The sequence below is a fragment of the Vanellus vanellus genome, assembly GCF_965231255.1.
Source record: "Vanellus vanellus genome assembly, chromosome: 2".
Taxonomy (NCBI): Eukaryota; Metazoa; Chordata; class Aves; order Charadriiformes; family Charadriidae; genus Vanellus; species Vanellus vanellus.
The window spans coordinates 8,329,017-8,354,419 of record NC_138906.1 but is presented as its reverse complement, the minus strand read 5'-3'; the positions used below and the strand labels follow the sequence as shown (position 1 = coordinate 8,354,419).

General features: G+C 38.3%; 1 protein-coding gene across 1 annotated transcript in view; it reads left to right on the top strand.

Annotated features, from left to right (window-relative positions):
• The window catches only part of KMT2C (lysine methyltransferase 2C), a 201,363-nt gene that overhangs the window by 125,109 nt on the left and 50,851 nt on the right, over window positions 1–25,403 (top strand). The window contains exons 14-23 of the mRNA XM_082498871.1: window positions 1,646–1,762; window positions 6,136–6,237; window positions 6,423–6,527; window positions 7,690–7,871; window positions 8,607–8,771; window positions 9,383–9,492; window positions 14,985–15,050; window positions 16,531–16,743; window positions 20,285–20,413; window positions 22,303–22,422. Of these exons, the coding sequence (XP_082354997.1) occupies window positions 1,646–1,762; window positions 6,136–6,237; window positions 6,423–6,527; window positions 7,690–7,871; window positions 8,607–8,771; window positions 9,383–9,492; window positions 14,985–15,050; window positions 16,531–16,743; window positions 20,285–20,413; window positions 22,303–22,422 (1,309 nt within the window). The remainder of the gene's footprint in view (window positions 1–1,645; window positions 1,763–6,135; window positions 6,238–6,422; window positions 6,528–7,689; window positions 7,872–8,606; window positions 8,772–9,382; window positions 9,493–14,984; window positions 15,051–16,530; window positions 16,744–20,284; window positions 20,414–22,302; window positions 22,423–25,403) is intronic.

Below are 25,403 nucleotides of genomic sequence, written 5' to 3'. Positions count from 1 at the left end.
AATACTCATACCTGGTCTGAAACAGGGAAAATAAGAAATGTGCCAGAAGAGTTTTATCTTAAAAAATTGACACTTGTATGTCCTGTGTGTGCATATGTCTTAACTCCATATGTATGTAAGGACAGCATTTTTTCTTTTGTCTTAGTACGTATAAATACTTCAACCATCAGTAACATCCTTCATTTCGCTTCCTAAAATAGCGTTGCGTTATATTACCACATTGTGTAAGAGTAAGTCAATTTAATTTCTCTTTCCATTAATAGATGGATGTTAATAAAATTTTAACATTGGGATGCTTGGATTCTCCCTTTAATTATGACCGTAAACCTCTGTGTCTTCTTTAAAACAGGAGTTGGCATATTTGAAAAGTATTGTTGGTAATATTGAGCCCATAGTGCTGCTTTCCATCCAGGGAACTCCAGTCTCTGTCAGTAAAGACCGTTCATGTCTGTTGGTGACACCGTCCCCAAGGAGCTTTGTGGTTCCTTCAGCATTATTTTATTGAGTAAATGTTTTGCCTCAGTACTAAAAGCAGCTTCCAGCAAACGTTTGGATACAGGCACCGTTTGTAGGTACTCGGTGGATGGAGTCGGGCTGTATTAGGAGCTGAGATTATTCACCAATTTGAAATGCAATAAATGATCTCATTGCTTATTTCATAGTAGGAAGGGGGCTTATTTGAGTATACGCCATAATTATCATCAGTTATACAGATCAGAGGCTCTGAAATATGTTGAAAAGATGTCTGATATACCAGCCAGAACGTGGGGACATTGTGAATGTGTTCTTTTTCTCTCTGGAAGTGATTAGGGAGGATTAAGGATCCTCTTTATGTTTAGTTAATTTTTAAATTAAAAAAAAAATAAAATAATGAAATTTCAAACTAAGTCACAGTATTACTGTCAGGTAATTATTACTAAAAACATACTTGCTTTTCCACAATTGGTTGTAATTGAACATAGTGTGAATACTCCAGAGCATACAACACTGCAACTGTGCGCCTGCATCTAAAATAAGGAAGGGGGAAAAAGAAGCTGTCTAAAAATAAGTGGATAATTTGTAAGAAAAATATCATGTTATGAGGAATGTTGATCTGAGTGTAACTGATATAATTAGTATAAAAAGATCTCTCTGTATCTGCTGAATTAAGAGTTTGATGGAGGCAGCTCCTTCTTTGCTTTGGGAGCAGGACTGAGTCCTAATAAATTCCAGTTTTTGCTTGATTATTCATAGTATAAGAAAACATCTATACTCGCAAGTAATCAAGTGTCCAGGCCCTATTCAGAAGTCCCGTGACTTTCCGAGCTGACTGTTTAAAAAGAAAAGAAAAATGAATCATAGAATAGAGGATATTTATTTTGGATACTTTGCAACTGTGGAAAAAAAAAATACATTTCCGAATTTCCAGTTATTCCTGAGTGGAAAATTAACATTTTTGGTTTTGGTTGCTTTCTCACTGGTGATAAAGGTGATCATATTATGTCATGTAAGTAGTTAAAGGTATTTCACAACAATTTATGCAGTGCTTAGTGATTATGGCCTCATACTCACTTGAAATCATAGGGTGGTTTTTTACTTATGTTTTTCCCTAAATGCATTGAACAAGTTTGATATCCCATTTAAATTGTTATTTTATATTGAATAGGGCCGTGGATCAGGATTCCCAGGGAAGCGGAGGCCACGTGGTGCAGGTCTTTCAGGAAGAGGTGGCAGAGGTAGATCAAAACTGAAAAACGGAGTTGGGACTGTAGTCATTCCAGGGGTAAGAACATTTATTTTTAAGTCATATTGCAGTCTGTTAATGTAACATGATTTTATGCAGCTATAATTCTTGTATTAAAATACTGTATAAAACCAAAGAGCACAAAAAAGCAGGGGTATTTGATAAAGCCTGGCTATCACTAAGTGTTTGTAATGAAGAACTAGACCACTATAGCTTCATGGACCTAAAGCAATTTTATGCTGCTCTTGCCAGTAAAAGGCACAACTGTTAGGAGACTTAGAGTACTCCTTCCATTTCCTTGGGTGGAAAACATGCTGGGTAAAGGCAGCACTCCCTGCAACAACAGAAAAGGGGAGAGCAAGGCTTGGGCATAAGAATGTAACAGCAGTCATAGCAGATCACATCAGAGGTTCTTCTACCCAGGGGACCAAAACTGAGTGCTGAGGAGTGCAGAAACAGAAGTCTAGAGAAGGAGACACTTCAACAGTTTGTGGCTTGGGGTCTTGCTGAACAGGAGGAGGTATCTTTGTCTTGGGCAGCGTGTGTCGGAGCTTGCTTTCATGAATTTGTCTATTCACTTTTAAAAACATTTGGAAACCATGTTAACGTTTTTAGTTCTGCAGCTCGTCGGCCTGTTATTTTAAATCGCTGCCTGCTGGTTTCACTGCCTGCTCCTTAGTGCTCTTACAGAAGAGGGAGTGGAGAGTTGTTTTCTATTCACTTCCTCTATCCATGCCATTCAGTTTCTCTCCATCTCTATCATTTCTCCTCCTTTTCCCTCCGCTCTTTTCTTTCTAGTCTGGAGAATCCCAGTATTTTGAGTAGTTCCTTGTATGGAAGGTATTCCATATTGTTGATCATCCTTGTCAGTTGTTCTGTCATAGTAATTTTTTTATTTTTCGAACTTTCATCTGCCTTTCTGTAGCCCAGCACTCAGCTTTATGAAGTTCTTGTGCAGTTCTTCACAGTTGTCTTTCTTTTTTTATTACTCTGAATATCTTAATACTGTTGGCAAGCTTTGTCACCTTGCTCCTCACTTGAATTTTTCAGATTGCACACGAGTGTGTTGAACACCACAGCCTGTTAGCAGACATCCCTGTCAGATTCTACTAGTGCTATTCTCCCACATAGAAAACTGATAATTTATTCTACTCTTTATTTCATGTCTTGTGTCAATAAAGGGACTGTTCCTCTAATTCTATGTCAGTCTACCTTTTTTTTAAGGAACACTGGTGAAGGACTTTACCAAAAGAATTTCATAACAAAGTAAGTTTTGTCAGTCAGATTTCCCTGTCCCCAGGCTTGCTGACTCCTTCAGAGAGCTCTGATAGGTCCTGATTCACCATAATTAAAGCTTCCTTGATTCTTTAACAAAATATAATATATATTAATGTGGCTGAAAGTTCTCTGTTAGAATCAAATGTCAGATATTCTGTAGGATAGTACATGGCTTCCCCCCAGAAACCTTTGAGAAAACGGTAGTTACAGTGCTGTAGGAACGGGAGACAGCAAATGAAGTGATTCTAAGCAAGTTGTTGCTCACTGCAGTTGATAGTTAAGCTGTTTCATACTTGGAAGTCCTTTTAAAACTCTTAAATTTTACACAGTCCTGGTCTGCTCCTCCTAAGAAGAGAGGTTTTGGTATGAAAAACTAGGAAATCTGGACTGCAAAAAATCCAGCTTTTTCCTGCTCTGAATTTAGCTTCTTTGAACATTCCTTTTAAAGTTTGGTTATCAATCAGCCCTGCAGATTTTGAGGGGCATCCTGTTCCTCATGTTCAGAGGAGGACTTACTCATTTTTATTGTCTTTATGAAGTAATTCCTCAGACTCTCTTCAGAGCTGCTTTTTTGTGTTCTTACATGCAATCTGTTTGAGATTATACAGCATTGTGCCACTTTCTGCTGCCTATATAATAATTTCTTGGAATACTCTGATATTTGTGATCTGGGAAAGAAACAAACGTCTCTGTCATTGTTCCCTTTTAAAGCTTTGGATGATCGTGATTTGTAAGCAGATACGTAATTTTAAACATACAGGGTGAATTCCACTCAAGCTAGTCATAAGTACCTTATTGAATTGGAGGCATTCACATAATTATTTAGTCCTCATTACAGGAAAGACGTGGACTGTTGGAGTGGGTCCAGAGGAGGGCCACAAAAATGATCAAAGGTCTGGAGCACCTCTCCTATGAAGACAGGCTGAGAGAGTTGGGGTTGTTCAGCCTGGAGAGGAGAAGGCTCTGGGGCTTTATAGCAGCCTTTCTGTACTTAAAGGGGACTTCTAGGAAAGATGGGGACAAACTTTTTTGCAGGGCCTGTTGTGATAGGACAAGGGGTTATGGTTTTAAACTAAAAGAGGGTAGATTTAGGTTGAACATAAGGAAGAAATTTTTTACGGTGAACCACTGGCCCAGGTTGCCCAGAGAGGTGGTCAATGCCCCATCCCTGGAAACATTCAAGGTCAGGTTGGACAGGGCTCTGAGCAACCTGATCTAGTTGAAGGTGTCCCTGCTCACCGCAGGGGGGTTGGACTAGATGACCTTTAAAGGTCTCTTCCAACCCAAACTATTCTATGATTCTGCGTTACAAAGCACAAATTTGTACTTTAAGGGAAGCTGCGTTTTATAGAACAAACTCTTACAAGTTTCGGTAACTGAACAGAGGATATAGAGTTAGGTAAATTGCTATAAATACAAAATGAATATCACTCTGCACAATTCCTATAGAAATCTGATCCTGTGACTCATCAAGTAAATGGCAGCTTTAGAGTTCTAGAGCAGACATGTGGCTGTCTCAAGGTAGAGTAGGGGAAGGTAGCAATTCCAAGAGACCAGCCTTTTGCCAGATAAATGTTTGAAATGGGAGTATATTCAGCAAAATTGATGGAGTATATTTTGCAAAAATTGATTCTTACTCAGCGTGGGAACATGACCAGTGGACAACTGCGCACATTTGGAAATATTTTGGTATATCTTGGTATATCTTGGGAATGGGGAAGAAGGTGGCTACAGGTTAACCCAAGCTGGTTCATGGCTGGCATTAAGCAAGCATCAAAATTGCAGCAATTCAGTCCTTCAAATTCTGCTCTCTTTGTATATGGAAGTAATTCCAAGAACTTTGTGGAACCTGTGGAAATATATGTGAGGAAAAAGCTCTCCCTGAACCTATCAAGAGGTGTTTTGGGTGTTTTTTGGTTAATTAGTTAGTTACAGCTGCAGTGCTCTCTAACCATACAGTAATTAAAACACATTAACAATATAGCCCCTTTTTAGCTGTTTCTCAGTAAACACTGATTTTCAGCAACAGTGTATCAGAAGGATTCCTGTAGCTGTTGTGATGGTATTTATATTTGTCTCTAGAGTGATGTTGGGGTTTGTAAAATATTTAAATTATTATTTAAACAAAACTATCCATGTAAGAATTAAACTGTGTTTTAAATAATCCACATTTATAAAATTTAAACAGCTGGTAAAACAAAGTGACATTTCTCTGTCGTGCATTTGTTCTTTTATATAGAAGTGTGTGCTCTTACCTTCCAAACTTCCATGGCTGCTACTGATTCAGAGAGGAAATAGTCAGGCCTGTTAATTGAAATTCATGGATAGCAAGATTTGCATGGAAGTCAGAACACAGCTGAAGTCTTTTTTTTCTTATTTTTCTTCCTGAGAAGCTGTATTTACATGTATACACTGAATTAATAATGGGCAGGTGAGATTAACAATCTCTTGATCAAAAGGAGAACGACTGTCTACAGTAAGAGCTTATGGATTGAGGTGAAAACAGCCGTTTCAGGTTCAATGCAAGTTTTTATGGGCAAGATAGATAAGCCTCATAAAGAAACTGTTTACAGAGAGCATGTTAACCCTTGTAACTTCAGAACTCTTGCTTATTCCTCTAACATACTTGGAACATTAGGTAAACCATATTTTAGGCAATATGGGACAAATTACATTTCTGCAATTGCTCTTTGAATGAATACTCAAAGTATGTTGCTGCAATTAACTTCAATGAGAAGAGCTTCAGTGTTTATATGAAGGAAACAGAGCAGACTGATCACAGTATGACGGTTTCTGCATAGTGATTGGTTTTTTTTTCTTACACTACCTCTTTCCTTCCATTTCCATTTTAAAGTGCAGTGGAGTAGTGTGTAAAGGTGAACAAATGAGAGGAAGAGAATGTGTCTTTAAAGCTGAAATAGCGATGATGCTTATACTGATGTGAAAATGTGAATTAATATAGTAATTTCTGATAAAGATAACTTTTTATGAAAGTTCATACTGTATGAATAAATACTTGCAAAGTTTGTACTCTCTGGTATTAAAGTAACACATTTAGAGAATAAGCTTCATCTTGTCTCATGTCTTAGAAAATGTGGTGTTCTGGCTATTTATGTTTTGTGGTTTTTTAATAGGTCACAACTATGGATATTTCATCTAACAAAGATGAGGAAGAAAATTCGATGCATAATACAGTTGTCCTCTTCTCTAACAGTGACAAGTTCACTCTCCATCAGGTTAGGATAATAGTTACTCTATTTTCAGTTTGTTTCTCTGCTTTTAATTAGAAAAAAGTAAATGAATGTCCTTGTGTCCTGGTTAGGCATTAAATTATACAGCAAGCTAGTTGGATTTTAGTTATATGTTTTCAGCGTTTAGTGTCGGTCATGCGCTGAAAATCTGCTCTGCTCTGCCGTTGCAGGATATGTGCGTAGTTTGTGGGAGTTTTGGCCAAGGTGCTGAGGGCAGGTTGCTTGCCTGTTCTCAATGTGGTCAGTGTTACCATCCATACTGTGTCAGTATTAAGGTGAGTGTTTTTGTTATGTAAAAAAAATACTTGATTACACTGTTTTCATATTGTACTTTAATAGCACTATGCCTCCATTGGTTTTGTGGTAATTAGGGGAGTCATTAACTTGTTAGATATTCATCAGCTAATGTGACCATTATTTGTATGCGACTTGTGAAAGACTTTAATTAAATGTCATTTTATAGTATGCATTGCCTCAAGAGAAATTAACCTTTTTGTAATTTTGCTACCATAAATAGCACTGATTATCCAGCAGTTGGTTAGAATAACAGTTTGATATATAAGCTTAAAGCCTAAATACAAGCAGAATTAAAGAAAAAAATTGTACTGCATCTTCATTTACCAGGGGCATAAGGTTTAGTTGATTCAATTTGTCTGTTGGCTGTCAGAATTGACAGCAGCCGGAGTGGTTAATTAATACATTTTACATTCATTAGCCTAGGAGAGAATGTGTGAAAATTAAATTTGAATGGTATGAGATGACTTAGCAAGCACATAATAAGCTATTTACTGCAGTATATACACTATACACTCTTTATTGTTTGTTATATAAGTACATCTGTGTAAAAGTGGGTTTTTTTTAAACATGTCACAAAACTTTATTTTCAACGTACTTTACAAAATGCATATGCATATTTCATGCAATTATAATTTGACTTTGTGTTTGTATACTACTCTTACATTATATATTAATTACAACAAATTAGTTGTTTGCTTCAGATGAGTAAAAGCCCAGCACTGGCTATCACAGGTAATTTAGGAAAGACACAGGATTTGTAGTGACCTGAATCTTGGCTTTGCTACGAAGTTTAAAAAAAGCAGCTGTGTGTTCTCCTTCATCCCTACAGGACCAGCTACTCCTGTAAGGAGTAAACTGTCCTACATGTAGATCCAGTGCAGTATATATTCTCTGGTATGCTAGTTTATCCAAAGAAATTACATTCTGGAACAGTATCAGATGTCAATAACGACAGTTTCTTTCTGTTTAATCCATTCCCATTTATTGAAGTTTCAGAAAGTCTAATTGATAAACAGCTACTTGTGGTGTGGACCGTGTGCATAGAAGAGCATCCTGTGCTCCACTCACCAGACCTTAATTTATACAACAATCGCAATTCATAGAGCAGTTTTCAAATAATTTCAACCTTGCCGTTTGCAGATTACTAAAGTGGTGCTTAGCAAAGGTTGGAGGTGCCTGGAGTGCACAGTGTGTGAAGCCTGTGGGAAAGCGACAGATCCGGGAAGACTGCTTCTCTGTGATGACTGCGACATCAGCTACCACACGTACTGCTTAGATCCACCCCTGCAGACAGTTCCGAAGGGAGGCTGGAAGTGCAAATGGTGTGTTTGGTTCTGGGGTCAGAAATACTGACTGCTGGCCTCTTTTGTTTCTTTTTATCACTTCATATTTGCAATGTCAATTGAACTGTAATAATGTTTTAGTTGTGTTTAAGTCAGGTGTATTAAACAAAGCAAACAAAATCCTTTTGAATTGTTTCATTTGATTATCAATTTAATAGGGAAACTCTTATCTCCTCTAAATACTGTTTCTTCTTGCCAAACCCCATAAATAAAGGTGGACAAAATTTTTCTTTTGAAACTCTTAGCCAAAAAAAAAATCCAATTGACATTCATTGGAATGTTCATTCCAGCATTCAGTAGGAAAAATGAATGGATGTTCTCAAAATAATACCCTCTGAAAACCATTCGTTTTGCTTGGGTGAAATGCCAACAGACTAGACCTTTCACGTGGTTAAGTCTCCATATCTCAAAGTGAATGGCAATTGGAAGCAGGAACTCCGTTGGCCTGTTGAGCTGTTACAAACACCCATTTGCCTGTTTTTGCAGACTGAAGGGAATTCTTACTTAGGAGCTTTCTTTAAAAAGTATCAAAATCTAAATAATATCATTTTCATTCAGTTAAAATATTTGACCTGAAACGAATTCCCCCCAACCCCCCAGTGGCTAGTGATCTAAAACTTAATTACTCACCCAGTTCTATGTAGGAGAGTTTTAAAGCCACAAAATAATCTTCCTGTGAACTGAAAGTAATAGATCATTTTGTCTGTTCTGCAGGTGTGTTTGGTGCAGACACTGTGGAGCAACTTCTCCAGGTTTAAGATGTGAATGGCAAAATAATTACACACAGTGTGCTCCCTGTGCAAGTTTGTCAACCTGCCCAATCTGCTATCGCACTTACAGGGATGAAGAACTTATAATTCAGTGTAGACAATGTGATCGGTAAGGATTTCTAATATTTTACAGGTTATTCTTGTTCAAGGCTTATTTTAATTTTTTTTCCCATAATGTAAAAGCGTAAAGATGAAGGGATTGGTCTTGTGGTAAAGAGCACTGGATTGAGTCTCAGAAGTCTCTTATTACTTCATTCCTAGTTGTACCACAGACTTAACTATACGACTCTGGGCAAACTGATTAATCACTCTGTGCCTTATTATTCCCCCCTCTGTAAAAATAAAACTGATTTACCTTGCAAGACTATTGTTGTGAGGCTAAATCTAGCTAAATCTACTTGGTATCAAGTAAGTAGTTAAAATGATTACAATATAGGGAGAAAATTATAATATTAAGTCATACTTCTTCCAGGACGTTGTTTTGTAGAGATTTCCTTCCTGTGAAGGGAAATAGGTAAACTTATACTGGATATACAGTATTTAACACATACCACTGTAGGGGAATGCTATATATGGAGAACCTGAATAATTATTTCTCCCTAAAAGAATTTAAACTAAACAAGTATTTCACATTGACTTGGACCATATACTGATATTTGGGTCTCCCAAAACACCACATATTTCCTTTAAATTGTATTTTTTCCCCCACTTAATTTCTAGATGGATGCATGCAATCTGTCAGAACTTAAACACAGAGGAGGAAGTGGAAAACATAGCTGATATGGGTTTTGACTGTACCATTTGTAGGCCATACATACCACCAACAAACGGTAAGAAGACAATTGAAACCAATAGCAGGATTGCACACTGCAATAAATAGGTTTGGGAATGTGTTACGGTTCTTTTCTCTGGTGGAGATTGGGCTCATGGGAGAAGCAAGATTTTTCGTGTTTATTTTAAGGGCCTTCTGGAAGTGTCCTCAGCTCTTTCGCACCCTCTAGTGATTGGCTGCAAGGCCGGAGAAGACCTAGCAGGGGGAATTCTGGCTAGATTTATTGAAGATAATTTGGGTAAACAACTGAAAGCATTTGGTATTGAAAGGGTAAAAGGCATCTCACTTTGTCAGGTGGAAGGAAGAAAGCTCAGTTCTCTGAAGTTTTGAATTGCAGAAGAATCTGAAAGTCAATTCCAAGCAGAAAAGCTTTCTATATTTCAATACTTTGAGGCTGTCTGAAGCAGCAGTACCTGTAAGAACAGTCCATCCAAGCATTTTTCCCCTCCTCCCTCATGTTTTATTAATGCCACTCCCTCAGCTCTCCCAGGATTTAAGACCAGCACTTCCCTCCCTAGTTGTGGTTTTTAAAAGAATTCACCATGCTTTCCAGCTCGGGTGCCGCCACTTTCTTGTTAGTTAAAATATATAGTTCTTTGCTCTTCTCTGTACATGTTATCAGTGAATATATGTACCACCTTCCTTGTTAGTCTGTATTACACAGCTCTCTAGCAGTGGTACTTCAGGAACTGAGGTTACTGCAGTTTTCTGTTCAGCACAGCCACAGCAGCTGGTTTGGTGGGATGGTACTGGTTAATGTTATTGTGAGTGGCCTGTCAGCAATTAGGTTGGCCTATTACGTGATTTATGGTCTTGCTACAAGGGTGGTATCTCAGGTCTGCTTTCTCTGCATGTCAGCTCACAGGAGTTTCTGCTTTAACAAAGCATTGACACCTATGCCCATTTTTAGCATAATAGCACGTTGAAATGTTCACGTTAACCCTTTACTGGGGTATCATGAGAGCATGGCAGGAGGAAGGTACAAGAACTAAGCAAATGTTTCAAGAAATGTTTGTATCCAACAAGAAGATGTTCGGTAAAATTGGCTTTCGTGATCAAGATTGAAGATATCATGAGACATATGTTCAAGAAGTCTGCCCAGAAAAGTTCAGTGGAGCATCTAATGTCCCTTTACGCTGGCACATGTCCTTATAACAGTGTGGCAGTAATTGTAACTTACTGACATGACCTTGGAGGTTTATATACTCCCTTTTCAACCACACATGGTTGTATCCCACTTTTATCACTGTTAGAAGAATGACTTATGCTTATGTATTTCTACAAGTCTAAAGATCTGCTTTCACAAATTCAAAAAGAAAGAGTTTTTTTTAAGCGGGAAAACCAAGAAATTTACAGATATAACACATTTTTGTTTATTTTCATAATAAGCTTTGGGTATGTAAAACACCAAGGTCCAAATAAGAAGTACTCCCTCTTCCTTTCTCTTTGGAGCTGGCAGAGCTACTTTTTAGAGATAATTAAATCCCATAATATGTGAGACGGAACAACTTCACAAGATGGTATCACAGACAGTTCACTTCCAGGTGTAAGCTGGCCCCTGAGTTAGTCCTTCCTGCACACCCTCATGAAGTTGTGTTGCTTAGATTTGTCTTGGAGGAATAGGAACCAGTCCTGCAAGACCTGTCAGGGTGTTCCCAAGCTTTCTTTGCAGGTTTTTTTTTCACCTTTTTTTTCTAAGACAAGTTTCTCTGCTTATTCTTTCATGTTTTGACTCAGTATGTATAATACCTCTTTAACACGCGTATGTTTGCACAGTTGCATGTCTGAATAAGTCATTTGATGCATGTTCGTAGAAATACTTGCATGTACTTTTATATGAAATGTTTCAGTTTTTCATCAATTCTTCTACAATTCCTTTGAAAATTTTCTATAATTTTTGTGTTTCAAAGTGAGAACAATTAATATTTGATAAACTTAGAGAAACAAATGTTAGTTAACAGTAGAAAGTTTCTTAAAATGTGCCATATTGTGGGCTTCTTACTGGGATGGTTCTTGCTCTTTCCATTTGATGTATCACAGGTGTGTTGCCAGTATTATTACAAGCTTTTTAACTACTATCTTTATAGAAGAAGTAAGAGCTGTTCAACCTAGTAAATTACCACTACCTTGTAGGTTTACTAATGTAGGTATTGGGAAGAAGCTTCCATTGTTCTTGCTTCAGAAAATGGAAACTTTTGAATCTGTAAGAGCTCTTCCCTATCTCATCTTACCATATCTGATAGTCTTACAAAGTCATCTTCTTCAGGAAACAGAAATAAAAGATAAATAGTTTTTTTTCTTTCTTGAACATACATAAATATCAAAAGCCAGAATGTGGTTAAGATTTGCTCCGAAGTAGTATACCATAAACCTTCATTACTGGATTCTTTTGAAATAATCATCTCTGATCAGTGTTTCATCAGGTTCCCTTTAGTGTGGCCTCGAGTTATAACATGTCCCCCAGCGTATTCCTGTGCCTTGTAGAATTTTTTTTTCGTATTTAGATTGCTTGAATGTTATCATGACTGGGTACAAGCAGCTGCTCTAGGTAGCAGCAGCATTTCCTCTGTGCTGTAATTCCTGCACATTCAGGGGAGGTGTGTGCATCTCATCTACATTCATTCCTAGACGAGCAATTCTCAGCCATCTACCCATTACTTCTGCCTTCTGTAGTTTGCCGTTGTATGTCATATGCCTCATCTGCAAATTTCATCCCTTCCTCACTTTCTCCCATCCTCTCTCCATCCAAGTACTCCAGCTTCCTCCTCCCTTAGTGCTGTTTTTCTTTCTCTGCAGGAGGCCAAGGCACCAGCTCTGCCTGGTTTTCTGTAGCTAGTTACAAGTGATCTGGTGACATGTATTTCTCCGGTGGCTTAAGTATGCATGCCCACAGAGGCGGGGAGAAGTTTGTATCCCTTTCTAATTCAGAGATGCTCAATACTGCCAGGGATGTGCATATTATGGCTGGGGGCCGCTGTTGTACAATTTTCAATGAAACTGAATTAAGTTTTTCTTCATTCTGAAATTTAATTCAATGTACTTCACAAATACAGGATACAAAAGTAACATAATACTTTATGTTAAAAAAATAACTTTGGGATTTTTTATTATTTGGCACGTTTATTATGTCAGCTCTTATGTTCTTGTAAGTTACTGTATTTACAAAGAAATCACTGTGTCATGCATACAGTTATGCAGGCATCCTATAGCGCACTGGTAGTGTGTTTCTACATCAACTGTTTCACTTTGTCCATTACACTGATTTAATTTCTTCCTAGAATTGTTCTTTTCTGTTACAGCCTTACAAATGGCAGACCCCTTTCTTCTTGGAACTGATTCTTCTCATTGTATTGTATTCTGTGCAATTACTTGTTTTCAGCTGAAGCTACTAAATGCTGTACAATATTCAGCATGTTTAAACACTTTTTAAAATAAGCATGATAATTTTGGTTAAACTTTAGCTAAGTGCCTCAGAAAGCACTTTTTTGTTCAATTTTTAATTTTTTTTCCCTTGAACAGTCTTTCTCTGACAGTGCAGTGTTGCTCTGTTATGTATATTGATTTTAATCCTTAATCTGCACTCTAATTAGCTCCTTTTCTGGAAGTATGTTTCATACTGTCTTTAAAATTGTTTGTTTGTGCAGCTTTTGTGAGTTGATCTGTGAAGGCCTCACCTCTGTCACTGTTGGCTTGTTTATTTGACTATTTCAACTCTATTCAGTTTTCAAAGCTAAAATTGTTCACAATCTGACCTGGATCAGAAGAATGTTCCCTGTTGTGTGGCTTTTAAATAAGCATTTCCAATTCCCATTCACAGCTGAATTTTTTGTTTACCTTAGATTCCAATTCAAAAATTGCTATCTTTGTCTCAAAACATCTTGTGAATTATGACCAATTAAATGAACAGATGACGTCTTCTTCCACTTTGAGTATTTCTAACAATCTGCCTTTCTTCTGTTCTATCAATTCAGTGCTTTTGAGTATCTTCCATCCTGCAGTTCGTCACATATTTTTTTGTTTCCCTCCAGTTCAGTGTCTCAAAATGTCATTTTCAATTTGTTTTCTTCCATGTCTTTTCCTTCTACGCCTGTGCGTCAGTTTTTCAGTAATTCTCATAGGCTGCTTTCATTTACTACTCGCATGGAATATTGGTTTTCTGTAGGCTATATCGTATACTTTAGCTACACCTGACGTAAAACTTTTAAAGGACTTTAGTTTTTGACGACAGACTTTCACTTTCCTTAATTTTTTTATATGCTTATAAAGCATACTCTAGATTTCACATTCGTTATTACATTTAGCAAAAAATTTAAGTGTTAGTTGGAAGCTTCTATGCTTTTCCTATTCTCTCTCCTGACTCCCATATTGTGTGTGAGATGGTCAGCAGCAGCGTGTGTGCAGTAGTCTCACATGTCTGAGAAACAGTGAACCTTCCACATGTGCTTTGCCTCAGTGGTCTCATCTTGTGTGGCAGATGCAAAGTAAATACTCCAGATGTTTGTCTGAGTCTTAAATTCAGCGTGGATAAGATTTCTAGCAAAAAAAGAAAAAAGTGTGGATGAACTTACTATATGGTAATGCTAACCGTGCCAAACTAACAGGTCTTCTGATTCTAATTCTCAGTGTTCGTGAGATGAAAGCTTCTAATTTTCATTTTACTTTGTCTACATAATCTCTGTAAAGTCACTACTAATATTAAAAGTCTAGTCTGCACATCACAAGTTAGTGAAGTGTGATTAGGGTTATTGTAATTAAGGCAGATGGGAAGAGCACTTCTACCCACAACACGAGTAGTGTTGTAGGACATTTTGATCATTATTTGTTCAGACACTGTTCCAGTGCTCCCCTGAAACTCCCAAATAGTAGTTTTTCAATTGAGTTTCTGCTGTTCCATTTATCAATATTCTTATCTTGCATAAGAATTACCCTATCTAACTTCACCAAGTCATGTCTCATCTATTCTCAGATATATCAGCCTTATTTTGTTTCTTGTATGCATTTATAAGAGACCTGACAGCATAGACACAGCTGGAATCTTGTGTGCCAAGCTGTCGGAGTGTGCCTGCCCCTCCGTGGGGAAGTACAACAGTGGTTGATACCCAATTCACAAAGCCCTCCCAATTTTCACGCTTAAGGCAGCAAAACCTGGATGCCATGACTAGAGAAGAGCTTACTTTCTGATCCAGTAGACCCAGTGTATTAATTTGCCCTTGATCCGGTAGAAGGAGATCGTTTAACAGTGAGTTCAGTGCTGTTCCAATGCCATTCTTGGCTCTAGGAAGTTGGAGAGTTTCAGTTTGTATCAGGCTCGTTTTGTAGTCACATCTGTGGCACTGAAAAGCACCTTATTTTAAAGGTGCTCGTGAATGTTGCCAACAGAATAAAATAGGGAGTTTAACAGAACTGTTTGAAGGAAAATTAATTGATAGTTTCAGTTTAAGTCAAGTCACCATTTTTAAAAGTTGAAATGATTTTCCTTATATTTTTCAGTGCCTTCTTTGGACTGTTGTGATTCATCAGTTGGAGCTCAGATTATTTCAAAATCAAAAGAACTAGGTAAAGAATGTAAACGCTTAATCTTTGATCATTTAGCATATTTTAAGGGTATATTTTTCATGACACAAAAATTCCTTTTTCTGTGATTTTATAACACACAGCATTAACTATCCTTCAGTTACCACAGCATGCTTTTCATTTTTATTTCTCATTCTCTCGTCTTTCTTCTCTTTTGCCTGCCATACCTGCGCTACAATAATTACTTTAAATTATGCTTTGATCCTGCAGACTTATTTGCTTGCCTTAATATTAGTGGTGATAACACAGTGGGGCTGAGTCAAGCATGTACCCAAATGTTTACAGGCTTGAGCTGTAGGACACAACTTTTCTGTATTTGTCTGGTTTGTGCTAGGAATTTATAATCTTGAGAAGCCTACTCACAAGTCACTTTTTATAATGATAGTATCTAACAGCTTCCATCGTGTTAGGACAGCTTCCATCATGTCAGAAGTTTTTTCCATTTGATACCACCAAATGTAGTTCTGAGAAGGTTCTCCCTTCAAATCTTCGATCTGAAAAAAGAGTGTGTGATTTTTTTAAAGCAAACACTTTTTTAGTTCAACATAAGAAAACAGTCATCTGGGAAGAATTGTGTTCAGAACCAGCTGTGTTTTCAGGTGTGAGATGTTACTTCAGAAAATATTTTTGGTTAAAGGCAACAAAAGTTAAGATGTTTATGTTTTCAAAAACCGTGTTACCAAATCATTATTTAATTGGCTTCAAAGAGCAGAATGATCACTGTAGCCTCTCCATTATTTGGTAATTCCCTGAAAGTTCCCAAACCTCTACTTGCAGGGCCCCAGCACAGGTGACAGCGCCTTTTGACATGGTGAATTAAGGAATGTTAGAGTGTGTTGGTAGACTCAATGGTCATGTAACAGCTTGAGGAGGAAGCAGTCTTGCAGGTCTTGGGAGACTTGGGTTCTACCCATGGTTCCCAATTTGATCTTGAACAGCTCACTTGATATAACTGGGGGTTTGTCTGCCTATAAAATAGGGCTAATAATTTGCCTGAGTTACTAAGAGTTCTGGGAGCTTAAAGTGATTAGTAAGATGAAGGTACAGTGCTGAGGGCTGGATGAGGGCCTTGGCCAATAAGCAACAGGGACCCAAATTAAGACTTGCACAGTTTTCTGTGAGTGCCAGGGATACAGAAGTACCCTGCAAGGCGCCAGTTTCCATAATCAAATCGTTCTGTCTAATGAGTCCTTGATGTAAGTTGTTTTGTAGCAATATAATAGATTGTTGCTGGATTTCACATCAGACTCTAAATTATAAAGCTGTAACTGTAATGTGTAAGACAGTATCAGATATTTATTATTTATACCAATACATTTTTTTTATTTATACCAATTTCCCCACTCAAGAATCAGCTCCCTACCTGTGGATTATTAACTCTTTAAAGTGCTATTCCTGAAAATCAAAGACTTGTAAATGAAAGAGTTTTATATTGCTGTTATAATTCATTTAACTTTTATAGACCCACCGAAGACATACACCCAGGATGGAGTCTGCTTGACAGAATCCGGCATGTCTCAGTTACAGAGCCTAACTGTTACAGTGCCGAGAAGAAAACGAACGAAACCAAAGCTTAAACTGAAAATTATAAATCAGAACAGTGTGGCTGTGCTTCAGACACCCCCAGATGCCCAGTCAGAACACTCAAGAGATGGGGAGATGGATGACAGTAGAGGTACAGTCTACTTTTGGCATGTCTTCTGTACTAGAGTGTTGCAGTACATGTGTATATTGCAGATGTCCCTGGGAGTTTCTATTATACTGATACTCGTATGTTCTGTACAGAATGCCGTATGGAAATTACTCAGACAGTAGTCACGGCTCATTGTGGTCCATTTCAGGGATTTTTCTTGTTGTTGTTCTATTCGTGGGTCATCCGTGCTATAGGAAACTCACCTTTCTAAGGCTGGCAACACTGGATATATGAGTTGTCTTTTTGTCTAATCCTTGGGTTCCCTGTGGGAAATACTGTGCACTCACTGAGTACAGGTGTATTTTGAGGCTCTCAAATTTAGTGCAAATGCTGTTTGAAAGTGGTAATGTTGGCTTGGCGAAGCAACGTTTAGATCACTGTAAAGCTGGTATTTAAATGAAGGGGGAAAGTGGAGTAGAAAGCTCTTTGAGAGTATTTCTTTTTTCTGAAAGAAATGAAGTGGGCTCACCTGAGAGTCTGAGGAAAAAAAAAAATTTCCTTGTATTTCCACAGATGAAATGAACATTTTGTTTGTTCTCATCGCCAAAGTAGAATTTAAGACAAAATTTGAGTTTGGAAGTGAATTCTGGGTGTGGCTGTAGTTCAAATAGATGACGCTGTATGAAGAGCCCTACCTGAAGGGTTGCAGGTTCCGGGATGGGGTATCTGTGTAGTAGGGAGGGAGAGGAAGATATAACACTGTTCTTGTGGCCTCCAAGGCTGATGAGACTTGAAGGGAGCTGGGCTAACACTTGCCTACCCAAACACATCCCTGTGTATGGGGTTGACATTTCAGTCGGTGGTAGAAGCCCTTGGGGAGAGCTCCTTCCGCCGCAGGTCTAGACGTGGAGCAAAGGTTCACGAGTCCCAGGGCCAGCAGTACTTCTCTCATCTGGTTCCCTCACAGCTGAGCAAGCACAGCAGCCCCGGCCAGAGGAGTCTGAAGGTTGGGGATGAGAGTGAGAAAAGTATGTAGGAGCGGCCAGCCCTACTTTTCAAATTCAGGCTCTTCAACACTAGAAACAGCAGCCAGCATGGTGCAATGCCATTGTCCTGTTTTCTTTGCCGGGGTCTGGCTGTACATCCTGAGAAGTGTGTTGGCAGAATAGGTGTTAATCCGTGGCCTGGGGAAAGGCTTACTTAAATGGCGGGTGTGAAAGTTATTACATTAGTCATGCAGGTGTCTGTTAGGAGAGGAACATAGGCACCCCACCTCACCACAGTCTAAAGCGCTTTCTGTTTATGCAACGTTGCCTCGTTGTTAATCAGATTAAATGTCATAAAAGGCTTTTTTTAGATACAGAGTGTACTTGAGATAACTGGGTAGTTTAATCGTGAGTGCAGTTTCCCTGTTAACTTGTTGCTACAAGTAGTGTTCCTGTTGTTTGATTAGCGTGTTCTTACCCTCTGCTATTGACTAGAAGTGTATTTTTTTTATAACAGGTTCCCTTTATTTGATTATAACCTTTAAAACTAGTTAACTAGTTGTTTTTCTTTTCTTCAGTATTCACAGGGTTTGGTACGTTATCCTAGTGTTACACTGACTCTTAAATTTCATCTTACACTTTCATATAGTCCATCAGGTGGATTGTTGAAAGCAGAAAAGCTTTACATTTTGGTTTGAAGGCATCAAGACAGAGAATTAAGCACTTCCCTTGTTCTTTTTCAGTGTTTAATCATCTTTGCTTTTACAAACTTTGCCTGTTTTCTGTATAACTTTGTCTAACTTCATTATATGCTGCTTGGCCTTTATAGGTGTACCTTTTCAACTAGATAACAAGGTATATAAATGTAATAGCAGAGTATGAAAGGGAGAGCCAAAGCTTCCCCAGACTTTAATTTCGGTTCTGATCACCTTTCGTTTCCTTTTTGAGAGTTAGAGCACGCTGATATATGTGACAGTAACAGCACAGCATGTACATGGTAGATTGGCTGGATTTCCTGGAAGCTCTACATGTGCTCTGTAGAGTGGATCAGTGCTTGTTCTCTTAACGTCTGAAAATTTTGTGTGAGCACCAGGATGAATAAAGCTGTGCCGCAGCTTTGAGTGGAGCAACATAGTGTAGTAATTCCAGGCAAACAGGAGTAACCCTTACTTTCACTCTAAAGTTCCAGGTGGAAAAAAGAGGCTGTATCTGAGAAAACTGAGCTTGTGGTAATTTTGTTACCATTTCATCTGTAGGTTTTTATCAGGTTGTGGCACTTCATCAGGTGTTCCATGTTAGAAAGTCCACTTGGAAGTTCAGCTTGCTTTTGGAGTTTCAGCTTTGGTAGACTTAATGTGGCTCTTCTGCTACTATTTGTAGAGCTGTGCCTCATAAGTAAATGGGAAGGACCACTGTCGGGTTCAGCATTTGGCACGCTGCTTTCTGTAGCAAACTCATTAGCACTCAAGCAGGTTTATCTTCTGCCAGAAGTGGACGCATTGCAAAGAGGGTTTACCCATGCTCTTAAGGGAGGGAGGGAATTGGCTGTGGTAGTCAGTGGGGACTGCCTTTGCCAAGCCATCAGCTTTGTTGGTAGAACTCGCAAAAGTCTTCCTTGGTAGGAAAGTCTGGCCTGTGACCCAGCCTGTGGAAGGGCAATGGTTGTAGTTCTACCACACCAGAAGTGGTACAAGAGAGTCCAGCTCTGTCTGTTAGAACAGTATTTCTCCCTCTTACAACTGCATGTGGTATTAGACCATATAGAATTATATACCTAAATCCAAAGCAGGGAAGGGAAGAGGATATATTTAACATGTTTCAAAAGCTTTACAATAAAATGAAGATGTAAGGTCATTATAGTATGGACATTTTGGGAATATCAGAAGCAGAATTAACTCTCTCTTGAACACCAAAGGCTTTTTAATGCCATCATACTTTACAATTGTTTCTACCCTGCTTTCCCACAGAATATAAACTCTAACATAAAATTACAGTCTTCATCTTCAAGGCTGAGTAATTCCTTTGGGCTGAATTTTCTATTATGTAAGTCAAACTCCTCTGCTTTCAGTCAGTCCCACAGCTTCAAGTCAAAAACCTTCTAAAACTAAGAGACATTATACATTACCTTCCAAGTGCAGACTGCAGTTTTTTAGTCTGTCTTCTCAATAAAAACAAACCCTATCAAACAAAACTTAGAGGGACGCTAAACAAAGCAGAGTTATATCTTCCCAGTAGGTTGTATGCGTATTCCTTGATGTATGGCTAGAAATTACTCAGACACTTAGAAAATGCTATAACACAGGCTTCTGAAAGGGATGCCAAAACATTTTCTCAGTTTCACATACAGTAACTGTAGCATTTATTCTCTGGTTTTGTGTAGACATCATCTCACTGGAAATGTATGTATATACTGGGTCTTTGTATACAGATAGGGGCAGGTTTCCCAAAAGTGTTTGGGGAGTGTGGGTATCTATCACCTCTTTGAAAAATCTTATTCTCAGTCATTTTCTCAGAAATTGGTCAGATGGAGAAATTCTGGGAAAAAATACCTTCTTTCCCTTTTCCAGGGAAAAGTTACTATTGCTTCTTTTCTGCAGAAGGTGATCTTATGGATTGTGATGGAAAATCAGATTCCAGCCCAGAACGGGAAGCTGTGGATGATGATTCCAAAGTGGCAGAAGGAGCTGATGGGATTAAAAAAAGGAAGCGAAAACCATATAGACCTGGTAGGATACATAATTTATAGGATTGTTTATCCCTTGTTTGTTTTAACACTTTTCTTCTGTATAATTGAAAAAAATAATTAGAAAATAGTATGAAGTTCTGAACTGCTAATTGTTGATTTTAGTTTTTTTTTCTCCTGTTTTGTTTAAAATAATTTTTAGTCCTCTTCTCAAAATACGTTTGCAAAGGTTGCTGCTCAGCAGTATGCCTGTTCTTAGTGTGCTGTCAGTTGTTGGTTAGCAGTTCAAATCTATACTTTGCATTGATTCTTAACTTGATAGGAAAATATACTGTATTTATATAATTGATAAAGGCCAGTTTTTGTGTGTGTTTGTATGTATATATATCTGGCAATATCGGAAGTTGAGAAAACTTTTTGCATGTTTTACTTATTTTCTGAAATACTTGATAAGAGTAATTTACTAAATATTTGCAGATGACTTCTGACAGTGAATTTTAGTGAATTCAGGTATTGGATGAATTCATTTAGTTTAATTTATTAGTGCAGTTGCCTCTTAATTATCTTAACTGTGGATTAGGTGTGCGTCCTGGATGCAGAAACACTTGAGCTGTCTCCAGGCAGAAAAAGCTAGAGACACCTAAGTGGCTGTAGGAAGGAGCTCTGATTCATTAGGGCTAAAACTGAACCCAAGATAATAAGCTATGCTTAGACACCACCTGGCTTTTTGAAGAGCCCCTGTATCCCATACCTTGGTATGTCTCAGAATCTGTTACGTGTTGGTTTTGTGTTTCATTATGCAGCCTCCCACTACTGTGGGTAAGAAGTTGATTACAGTCTTTGCAGTCACAAATACTGTTTTTGCCAGTCACACCCATCCTGCTTGCTGTGAGGGGCCACGTCCTCTGATTATGAAGATAGTAGGGGAGGAGAAGAGAGGCAATGAAACGACTGAGGAGGTGAAGGCAAGGAATACAGTGAAGGAAGGAAAGGAAGCAGGAGTTACAACGTGGTCCAGTTTCTCTTGCTTCTCTCTCAGTAGCTAAACAGATCTCTACCACCTTTTACCCTCCCTACGTCATTTCCCACACTGCTGAGCAAAAGCCCTGTCTCAGCAGGTCATGCCTGTGTCTATATTTCCTTCCATCATGGGCCCACCCCGTAGAGATGGTGGTACAAACCCACACCACTTAACAGAGATTTCCTTTTTCTCTACAAGTAATGTACCTCAATAAGCCATTTATTTCTACTGCTGGGTCCTCAAGAGAAGAGAATTTCATTTGCTCGGAGTGGTTTTGCATCATGAATTGAGTAGCCATCTGTTAGTTTTCTGCAGCCAATGGTTTCCCTGAAAAATGAAACAAACCTGAATCTGATGCATGTACATACATACACACCAACTGTAAAGGATCAGGGAACACTGCAGTCAGTTTCCAGTGAAGGATTCTGGAGTTTCAGGCAGTATGGCATTGATTAATTTTCTTTTTATTTTGTGATACATCCTTCTCTAGTACCGTCCTTTGGAGTGGTGGGCTCTCTAGAGCAATTTGTAGAGTTTTTTATGGTCCTTTAAGGTTCTTTAATAGGTTTCATTTGGTAGATTGACTTCTAATTCTACCAATTCATCAGCTTGCCATGGGAGGGGGAAACCAACATCTGAAAGTTGCCAGGTTTGGTAATTTGAACTTCTTGTGGATGTTTTACAGTTCTGAAAATACTTATCTGTTAGATAATTACATATATACCCACTGAGACATTAAAATTCAGAAATGTTTCATAAAACTCTGAATAAAAACAACGCGGGTATCTCAAATTCAGTCTTAGACCCCTACAGGTGCTGTAATCTCCTTTATCTGCCGAATAATCTTGACTCTCATTCTTACTATGAAACATAGTTTTAATCAATATATTGGATTTTTGCTTGCTTGTTAGGTATTGGTGGATTTATGGTACGTCAGAGAAGTCGTACGGGGCAGGGGAAGACTAAAAGATCTCTCTCCAGGAAAGATTCTTCTGGATCTGTTTCTGAGCAGTTGCCTGGCAGAGATGAAGGTAAGTGCAGAAACTTGTTTTTAAATTTTTGTTCATGCTTAATGCAATAAAAATAATGCAACTCATCAACACACAGTTCTTTCCAGAGTTGTGCTACAAAGGAAAAGGGTTTTTGTGTTTGTCATGCTGGCTTTATTAATTCAACTGAAAATATTTACTCCTACATACTTAAAATTTCAGCAGAGCCCATGATCTACGAAGAAATTGAAACAATGAATTGCAGGCTATTGTGGGAGATAAATAGTGAGGATTATAAGGACGTCTGTATTGTGTCAGAGCTCTGTTCAGCTTTGACCAGTAGAAGACTGTCCTGGTTTGAGGTAAAACAGGACCAGTTTTGTTCAGTAACTTTGCTTCTTAGCTGGGCCTCTTCTAACTACTGAAATTAACTGCATATTGTGCAGACAGTGTTCGCTCTCAGGGTGATAAGACCAATGTTTATAGCTGATGCCCAGGCATGGTATGCAGAGAGGCTCCTGCTTATACTTACTGCTATAACAACCAAGGGCAGCTAACTTTGTTACTTGCCCTGTTTGAGAGCTGAAGGCGGAAAAGCATAGTGGGGTCCCACCTGCAGGGAGGAGCGGACAGGACAGGTGACCCAAAACTGACCAACCGGGTATTCCATCCCATCTGCCTCATGCTCAGTATAAAAGCTGAGGGATCAAAGGGTCAGCCCTATTTTCATCAATGGCCGACGTCTGAGAAGGACTCTGTCTGTTCGTCTGCCTGTGATCCCGATCCTGAATGCAGATCCGGAATCCAGTTCCCGTCCGTCACTGAGTCCAGCCTGGGACTGCCCCAGTGCCAGCGGTGTCGTGATTGTCATCCTGGGAGCTTGATACAGTTTTGTATATATTTCATTATTTCCTTTTATTTTATTATTAATATTTCATTAAAGTAGTTTAGTTCCTTCTAAACTCCTAAGTCTCTTTTTCCTCCTCTGCCTCTCTCTTTGAAGAGGGGTAGAGGGGAGCATCTGTCGGTCCCATCTGGGGTCCCCCACGTCCCCAGTAACTGATTTGGCCTAAACCGTGACAAAGACAGAAAGAACTGTAAGAAATGAGGTAGGTTTAGAGCAGTCCTCTTTCTGATACACTTTCCTCCAGATGTAGTCCTGATCCAGAGGTGTCTTCTGGATCATCAGTTTTAATATTCACTAGTGTTCCGTGTTTCACAAATGTGTCTGATATTTTTATGTATCTGATTATGCACTGGAAAATCCTATATTAGTGATTTCAGTGATACACTATTGTTGCATGAAGAAATAATTCCTTTTCATTTTAAACTGGGTATCTGAGAGTTTCATAAGCTACCCTTGTGTTCTACATTATGAAAGGTGATTAAAAGAAAATATAATTTTGCATTAATTTGTAATGAGGAAAGATCTTCTAGATATGTGTCTCATTGCCCCATCAGTTGTTGTCTTTCCCAGGCCTGAAGAGTCCTACTCTGGTCTCCTCATAGCAAAGCCATTTTAATGCCATCTGACACTGTACTACTCGGTAGATTGAGCACCTAACGATGAGTTGGATTTTAGTTATGGGCCTTGTTCTTTTGCTTGCTATGTGTGATTAGACTAAATTATTTCGTCCATCTGGATTTGTTCATGCTATTTAATCTAGAAAATATTGAGGTATCATTAAGGTGAGATGTGGAATATGTTTAGTTCAGAGCCTGTTTCCTATAAAGCCAGATGGAGGCAGCTGCTTCTAAAGGTTGGCTGATATCACCTCAATTAGAAGACTCTAGCCTTTTGATTTCTCCTACTATTCTCTCCTGTCTTTTTAGCTACTGAGTTTTTAACCGTTTTAGAGCCAGATTGGTCTCTAGCTATATATTTGTACAACATGGTGAAGACTGGATCTTTACTACAGAATCCAGGCAGTATTACAAACTAACAGCTAAATGTTGTCCTTGCTTGCATTTGTAGAACTAATTCGTGAAGCCAACAAGTGTTTCTTTTATTAGTGCAACCCAGTGTTCTAGATAGGTCCCATATTCAGATAGAGTGCTTGCTTTCTCTATAATATTAGTGTCACTATCTGTGCTTTTCTGCTTTGTAAATACTATTTCGGTGTAGTACACTACATTGTTTCAGGTAGTGCTGAAAATTTTGCTTTAAAGTTTTTCATTTCTATTGGCATCTGTTCCTTGAAATAAAAATAAAAAAAAGGGCTCAAAAGTTAATTCCTCATTCTGGGTAACAGTACAATGCATATTGTTAAAAAGCAGTATTCTTAAACAAGTATTCTTCAGTTAAAAGTTTGAGCTTCTTTTTGTCTGCTCAGGCACAATTGCTTGTTAAGAAAAAAATAACTCAAAATCTTTGTATGTTTTAAATCATCGTAGCTTGCTGAGAGCCTGCTTCTCAGCTGCCAGTACTCATCAGCCTTACCAAGTTTTTTTGCTGCTCTTGTTGTGTTCTACCCCCTTTCTCTGCAAAAGCTCACTCAAACAACGCAGAGGTCACAGTGTTGGTGAGCCTCATTCTCCTCACTGTCCTCTGAATATGATACATGAGATTACTACGGTACAAAGCGTAGCAGATTTTACTACCACAGTAATATAGTTTCTTAAGTAACTTTCCGGAGTCATTAACTTCATGTAATTAGCTTTGGCAAGACAGAAGTAGTGGGACTTAAAATGTTCTGCTTTTACCTGTGGTGTTTTCCCTGGTCTGCTGAAATAAAATACTGGATGATGGATGAGCACTCTGTGCTTTTGTGTTTATTAGAAAAAACGGTGCCACTTTGCGATATGATAGCTGAATAAACGTGTACTTTTTCTTGAAGGGCTTCTTTATAGATCTCTTTTTCTAGCCTGCTCATTATTAATCTGAGAAAAGACCATCATATATATAAAAAAAAAGGAAAATTTGAGAAAAATTAGTGTATAAAATGAAAGATGGTTAATGTGTAACTCAACATTGATGATTTTGGAGATACTACTTCAGTGGAATTATCTTGCAAATATCTGCC